We start from the raw sequence: 7,413 nt of genomic DNA, 5'->3' as shown, positions 1-7,413 counted from the left end.
CTGCTACTCTGGGCAATCTAAGGCGATGTCAGAAGCGTTGCAGCTTGTTTGGCCTTCAAGGTTAAAAGCTCCGTACTGTTAGGTGCTCGGTTACTCAGTGAATTTCATTAACTATGGTGGAGAAAAAAATGTGTATTTTGAAACGGCTTTGTTTTGGACTTCAAATATTTACCATTTGAAGCAGTAACACTTGTAATTAGATAAACATAACAAACTAAACAAAGCTTTACAATTTAGCATGCCAAAGCTTGAAGTAAATGCAGCAATTAACATTTCAAGATGTCTGAATTGAGGTTATTTTTATAACCTTTTTTTTTAAGTTCACAAAGTAAGACTTTCTGGTGTCTTTTTGTGTTTTATTCATCTGCTACACTGTAATTAAATATATTAACATTCAGGTTCATCTGTTCTGTGCTATTATTGTAAAGTAAAAAAAAAAAAAGTTTTAGAAAGTGTATTTTAAAAAAAAATTCTTTGCCTAGGTAGATGCCAGCTTGGAATGGGTCTTAAAACCATCTGGAAGGACTACAAAGTTCTGATTGTTATGGGAACTAGCCTTGGGCTGGTGCATTAAAAAAAAAAAAGTTTTCTAGAATGTATTTTAAAAAAAAATTCTTTGCCTAGGTAGATGCCAGCTTGGAATGGGTCTTAAAACCATCTGGAAGGACTACAAAGTTCTGATTGTTATGGGAACTAGCCTTGGGCTGGTGCATTGGGGGTGGTTTTTCATCAAGTCCAGTCCTATTTTCCAAGTGAAGACAGAGGAGACTGTTCCAGAACCTGGGATTGTGGCATTCGTGTTGCAAAGCAATCAAAAAAATAAAGAAAAATAGCTTAGTGCTATGTATTGAAGGTAAGTTGCCTAATTAGTTGTATCTGTATCTTTGAGGCAGATGAGTCAATTAAATAGAATTTTGTAACAGATGCAGTCTTGCTGCTCTAACTGTAGCCTTCCAGAATTTTATTCTTTTTTGCAACCAACTTAATCTGGTAGCTACGTGGGCTTCAAAAATGCATCATACATCTCAAAAGCTACTGCTAAATCCCATGTGATAAGATCAATTAAGTTATGGTATTGTAAGTCTTAAAGACACTTAAAAATAAACTGCAGTAGCTTCAAGGCAACAGTCAAACTCTTGTGACTGGGTCTGCAGAAGTGTCTTAAGGTTCAAAACTGCCCAGAAATAATTGTGACTTAACATAGTAACATATTTTGTATTGTTAGTAGGAATGGCAATTACAATAGAAAATGAGCAAAATTGGGTATGAGAGAAGTCTACATATCTTAGAGATTACACAGAAATGTAAATAAATGCCCACTTAAGTTTTGAAATAAGAAGCCTGTCTTTCAGAGGCAGAGTTTTCTTAAAAGTTGTTTGGATGTGGAAAGCTTTTGTTTTTGAAGTGCTTGCCTGAGAAGCAGTGCTGAGTAGTTCGGTTATGTTCTCAAGTTAAAACAGGTCAACATCACTATGATTTGGACACAATTCATGTAACTCAATGCAGTTTATAGTGGCCTGTTATTTACAGACCTACAGGTAAAACAGTGTACAGACTGATGGTCAGAATTGAGGTTAACAAGAGTGGATAATTTGTGTATTGTATGCTTGTAGCATATAAAATATTAATAGACTTTGTCAATTAAAAACCATTGGTATACATCCTTATGTGAATTTATTGTGAATAATTAAATAGCAGTTCAAGCTGTGCAATGTTGTCATAAGTATTGAGGTCATAAGGTATTATCATAATACCTTTCTGTTTTTTATTGTAGGTGTAACTAGTTTTGAAACTTTTCATCTGTTAGCGTTGCCAGACGAAGAGATGAAGAAAACTAGCTGGAATAGAAAGAACTTTCTGCTTGTAGCAGGACTGTCACTTATAGGTGTCCATTTTGGAAGCATGCTTGTAAACTATTTTGCAAAAAAGTCTGTTCGATCGCATTCAGAAGCTAAAAAACAAGATAGTCATGAATGAAATGGCTTACTGATGTTATTCATGTGTCAATTTCACAATGCCTCACAAAGCTTCGTTTTGAGAGATGGGTGATGAGCAGTCCCAGGAATGTTGTTCCTGTATGTACTGTTTCCCATTTAAAATAATAAAATCCTGGCTGCAAAGAAGTGAAATTTACTGCTTTAGATTTGAAAAGTGCTATGAATTATAGATCCAAGTAAAAATGAAATCTATTTTGCTTGCCAGAATTAAAATCTTACTTTGAAAATGTCTCGCCTTGAAGCTAAAAAGCCTCCTGTATTTATTAGTGAACCTTTAAGTAAAGATGCAGTTGGTCAGTCACTGTCACTGCTGAGTGGAATATTCAAGTCTTGCTATGGTCCTGCTGGTAGGCTTAAGCAGCTCCACAATGGTGTGGGAGGCTGTGTTTGTACAACTTCACAGTCTGCAGCCATCCTCAGTCATCTGCCTGTCAGCCATCATGTGCTAAGGGTTTTGACAGCCTCTGTCCAGAACCATATATCCCGCTTCAGTGACTGTGGCTTATTTACTGCCATCCTTTGCTGTAGTTTGATTGAAAACTTTAAAAGCCTGAATGTTGCATCTTGCACTGTCATTGAAATAAGCAAACATCTTTTGAGTTTATGTATGGACTACCTCAAATCTGAGGCCTGTGGTTGCCGAGTGCCTGTGGATTTTGGCAGTGTTGAGACTCTTCTTTGTTTGGTACGTAGCATATTAACAAGCAAACCTGCTTGCATGCTTAATAAAGCAGAAATTGATCATCTCAGCACGCTGATTTTAAAGGCTTTTATGTTTACTGTTCCATGTCATGTTGAGACTTGTGCTGTTTTAGGAAAGTGTATAATAGTGCCTGTGAAATGTAGAAGAGTAGTGGATTCTGCAGTTCTTCCTGGACTACTGATAGAAACACCAGAAATTCAATTGGCAAAACCACTTACTGTCAAAAGAACTTGTTCAAACACAATCAAGATAGCAGTTTTCTGTGTGTCCATGTCAGGAGACAGCTTCAGTCCTGAAGAAGGAACAATAACAGTCCATTGTGGAGTTTCTCTAGAAATGTCAGAGCTGAATCAGTTGCTTAATATAGGAAAGCAGCTGGTTGACGATGAGGTTGGCCTTGTAGTCTGCCAGAAAGTTATCCATCCATCCTTGAAACAGTATCTGAAAGAGAACGGGGTCATGGCTGTGGACAGAGCGGGGCTATCTCTGATGGAACCCTTGAGTCGGATGACAGGTAAAAAGGAAGTTGTCTACTCTAAATTTCTCCTTAATGTTAATCTTGTCATTAAAACTCATCTAGGTTGGTGTCATTGCAGAGTAAGGATTCTGTTGTCTGTATCCTACTTTAGCAGCTGAACAAGAGTTGTTCATTTCTAGTCTGAAAACCATTTTTTTAAAGGTGATATTGATCTTTTGCAGGCTCTAATGATGACATAATTCCCATGTGAATACTGCATGAGGAATATCCAATTATAGTAACTGTTTGCAAATGTAGATGATTTTCAAATTCTTATTTGGTGAGAATAAAGTCATTACTTTTTTGTCTTAAACTATCACTAGATTTTTACACCTTGAAAGCATAGTGGTTTCTATTTGTGATTCCCTGTGTAGCAAAAAAATGCAAAGTATTGAAGAATGTGTAATTTTAAAAGCCAAGCGGAAAAAAGTTCATGCTTTATGAAATGAAACAGGTAACTCATTGGATGACAGGAATACATGCTGTTCTCTGATTTTCTTAATTGGACAGGTTCAAAGCCTATAGCTTCCATCCATTTGTTGTCTCCCAGTTGTTACGGCAGTTTGGAGGATGTGTGCCTTGAGAGTTTTGGGTCCAAACATTTTGTACATCTAATTCCTAAGGACACAGTTGTCTGCAGTTTGATACTGTGCAACAGAAATGAAACAGCATGGGATGAATTGAAGGTAGGTAGGTTTTCTTGAAATCTTTATTGAAAATTCATGTATTTAAAGGAGGAAAAAATGAGAAATATAGGTACAGTGAGTTTAGAAACATGATTTTACAGTACATTAATGGAGTTTAGGTAGAGTTTAGGAATACAGTCAAGAAAGCAATTCAGAAACACCCTCGTTCCCAGAATTTCAAAATCCTTGAAGTGCTCATGTTCATTTAATGCCTCTATTTTAATATCGAAAGTTGTTTAGAGGCAAGCATTTTTCACCTGTTCTTGAGGCCAGTGTTTTATAAACATTTTCTTTGTTATTTGGTCTCTGGGAGCATAAAGAAAAAAAAGCGCCAAGCAAAAAGGGCAGCAATACCTGCAGTGGTAGTCAAGCATGACTTTGCATTGAATTGTTGCTCTAGAAGTGTCATTGATATTGATCAACCTTTTTGTATGTACCCTTGTTTTGCAAAGAAGGAATAAAATAGTGTTTTTAACTTCGCTTTTTCAGTACAAATAAAGACAAGTTGTCATTAAATAAATGTGGTTGTGGAAATAACTCAGCAGTTTTTTATCTGCATATAATTCAAGTTTATGAAGTATATCCTAGTTTTTTCAGTGGGGGCAAATTCTATTAATCATAGTATATGTAATGACAAATTCATATTGTTTGCAGCGTGCCTGTGAAACTGCAGAACATGTGTTACAGTTAACAATCAAGGAACCTTTGGCATTGTTAGGAGGTGGCTGTACAGAAACTCACTTGGCTTCATACATAAGACACAAGGTATGTAAGACAGGGTTTTTTTAAAGATGAATAATATACTTAAGAAAAAAGAATTTAAGTTGGATCACTGCTACAGTTAAAACACTTGGTTTTTTCTAGATTAATAAATGTTGCATTTTTGATGTCTAATATAAAAACAAAGGGGTCTTTTTTGAAGCATTTCATGCTAATGACATCGTTTTCAGACATTTAATACTGTATTTGTACGTGCTCATCTTTAGGTATTATAGTGTTAAAATAAAAATGTATAATTTTTATATTATAAGCTAATACAGGACTCAGCTTTGACTTGACTAGAAATCTTTTCTATTGCAGAATAATCATCACATGAACAATGTTTAAAGTTAAGACTGAACTATTTGTTTTAAAAAAGCGACAGTACTATATATGTTTGAAATTATTTCTGCAAGGGTTCTAATTTTCTGATTTTGTTTTATTTTTAGAGTTGTAATCTGTCCACCAGCAGTTTAGACGATATGGATTGTTCTTGGACACAATATCAATTAGTCGCTGATGGCTTTTGCCGTTCCCTGGAGTCTGTAGCTTGCTCTCTGAATCATGATGGTGGAGAAATTCTTACAGACATGGCTTATGGACACTGTTGGTTTGTTTTGCCAGGTTTTCCCTCTGTCTCTAATTGGTCAGATTTAGTTTCAAAATGTGGCTGTGGCATTAATGATAAGAATGAAAATCTCAGCTGGAGGCTTCTACAAAGCCAGTTTGGTTCTCCTTTTACACAGGGCTGCCCTGAAAAGCCCTCAGTAAAGGCTGCTGACTTTCTGGCACTGGACTGCTTCGCTGCAAAGTGTAGTGGCCTACAAGTAGCTCTGGAGACAGCCAACCTGATTTTGGATCTCTCATATGTAATTGAAGATCAGAATTAGCTCTGATCTTATGTGAATTGTGTTGCACAGCAAGATACTTAATTCAGATCAGGGTAATATATAATGTGTTACGGTATTTTAAATGGTTAGAATGTGGAAAATTTTAAACAGTTGGTCATTAAGTACTCTTCTGATTATTAATCTACTGTTCCCTCAATTTTCAAGTGTTTAACATTTGGTTAGGACAGTTAAATAATTAGCCAAATACACAGTGAATCTTAGTAACATATGACAAGTATGGAAATTAGTGCATTCAAAAGAGTGAATGACACTTCAAAATTTGAGTTTCTGTATTCTTTCTGGGAGTTTTGAATATTCTCCTTCAGCAAACAAGTGCTGAATTTAAGGAACACTGGATGATATTCCCTCTGCATTAAGCAAAGTTTTGCATGTTTGTTAGCTCTGTCGCATCTTAAAAGGAAGGGGAAAATGGATTCTCTTGTTGAGACAAAATGTCAAGAACTAGAATGTATATAGTCTCAGCAAAAGTTTTACACCTTCAAACAGACTTTGGTATTGCAGCAGAATCTTATCATTGCTATTTTTAATGTTGTAAGTAAAAAAGCCCACTTGAGCCACTTCTCAAATTTTGTTTTTAAAATCTTGTCACCATAAAATATATGCACTTTGTTTCTAAATGGATTATTTTAATTTCAATGTTGATTTATTTAGCAAACTATTAAATATCAACCTGGAGATCTTAAGGTAGCAGGTAGGTAATGGAAGACTTGAAAAGAAATGGCAGAAGGTGTGGAAAAACTTTTCTAAAGTTTACCTTGCTTGTCTTCTGTGGAATGCAGGGCAGTTTATAAATAATGATCTTTCATTTAGGTAAAGTTGCAAGAAAGAATATCCCACTCACCATTCAGTTAACTCTGACTGTGCATACCGTCTTTTCTTTTAACAAAGTAAGGCTTTAAGCTTCTCAGGCTTTTGATCTTTAAGGTTGTGGACTAAGTGATTGAAACTTTTTCTCATTTTCAGCTTGCATGCAAGATCAAAAAGGGTGTTACAGTTTTTCTTGAACTCATTTTCTTTGCCCCTTCTCCCTCTTTTCAGTCACAAGGGACAAATCGCTCATGATGTGCTTTTCCAGAAAGCATCCAAGTTACTTACAGAATATTCTGCTTACTTCTTTCCTGGTGTCTCAAGATTTTAATAGATTTACTGAGTATAAGCAGTAGAATTGTTTTGTGTAACTCAGTTTTCAAATATGTAATTAAAAATGGATCTTTCCAGACCTTTTGTACAAAGTTCTTTTCATTTTAAGAGCGTAAATAATAATTTTCTTACTGGAAAGAATTAAAAGTTATTTGAAGTTTTATCTTCCTGTGACCTGAAATGATTGTTTCAGAGGTGTAAGGCATTTGTGGAATAATGTTACAAGGGTTGAGATGGAGGCTGTTCAAAGTTGGTTACTAAAAAGGCTGCTTTCATAATCTTGATCCTTCTGTATATGTTGAACTGTATGAAAACCAGGAATAATGAAGTCCAGCTGTGGTGTGTATCTTAAAGCAAAGAAGACTGTTGGTAATATTTCATCTAATTATGAGTCTCTAACTCAGGGTATTGAATTAGAATATTTTGATTGCTATGATAGCAGCTTGTTGTGCAGTGCAAAAAAAATGCTGAGTTTAGTGACTACAGCTGTGCAGTGAAAATTAACATAATATTTAAGTAGAAGTAGTTGCTAGTGTTCTTTCATCTTGGTATCTGAAGGTCGGTTTGTAGCTCCTATAGAAACATTATTAGCTCTAAAATGTTATTAGCTGTGATTCTGTTTAAGAAGGTTTAAGAAAAATCACACATGAGAATATTGTGGGGAGAAAAAATATATTTTAAGTAGATAAAAACTCATGTG

At 35.3% G+C, this 7,413-nt stretch overlaps 1 protein-coding gene across 1 annotated transcript; it reads left to right on the top strand.

The window, feature by feature from the left end:
* The first annotated feature begins 2,223 nt into the window (after positions 1-2,223).
* Positions 2,224-5,552, top strand: MKKS (McKusick-Kaufman syndrome). Its single transcript, XM_010000174.1, has 4 exons — positions 2,224-3,214; positions 3,728-3,903; positions 4,558-4,668; positions 5,112-5,552. The coding sequence occupies exons 1-4, from the start codon at positions 2,224-2,226 to the stop codon at positions 5,550-5,552; spliced, it is 1,719 nt and encodes a 572-aa protein (XP_009998476.1).
* Positions 5,553-7,413: the final 1,861 nt, after the last annotated feature.

The sequence above is a fragment of the Chaetura pelagica genome, unplaced genomic scaffold (genome assembly GCF_000747805.2).
Source record: "Chaetura pelagica isolate M959 unplaced genomic scaffold, ChaPel_1.0 scaffold336, whole genome shotgun sequence".
Lineage (NCBI taxonomy): Eukaryota > Metazoa > Chordata > Aves > Apodiformes > Apodidae > Chaetura > Chaetura pelagica.
The sequence above is the reverse complement of the archived record's forward strand: the minus strand, read 5'-3'. Positions and strand labels throughout refer to the sequence as shown.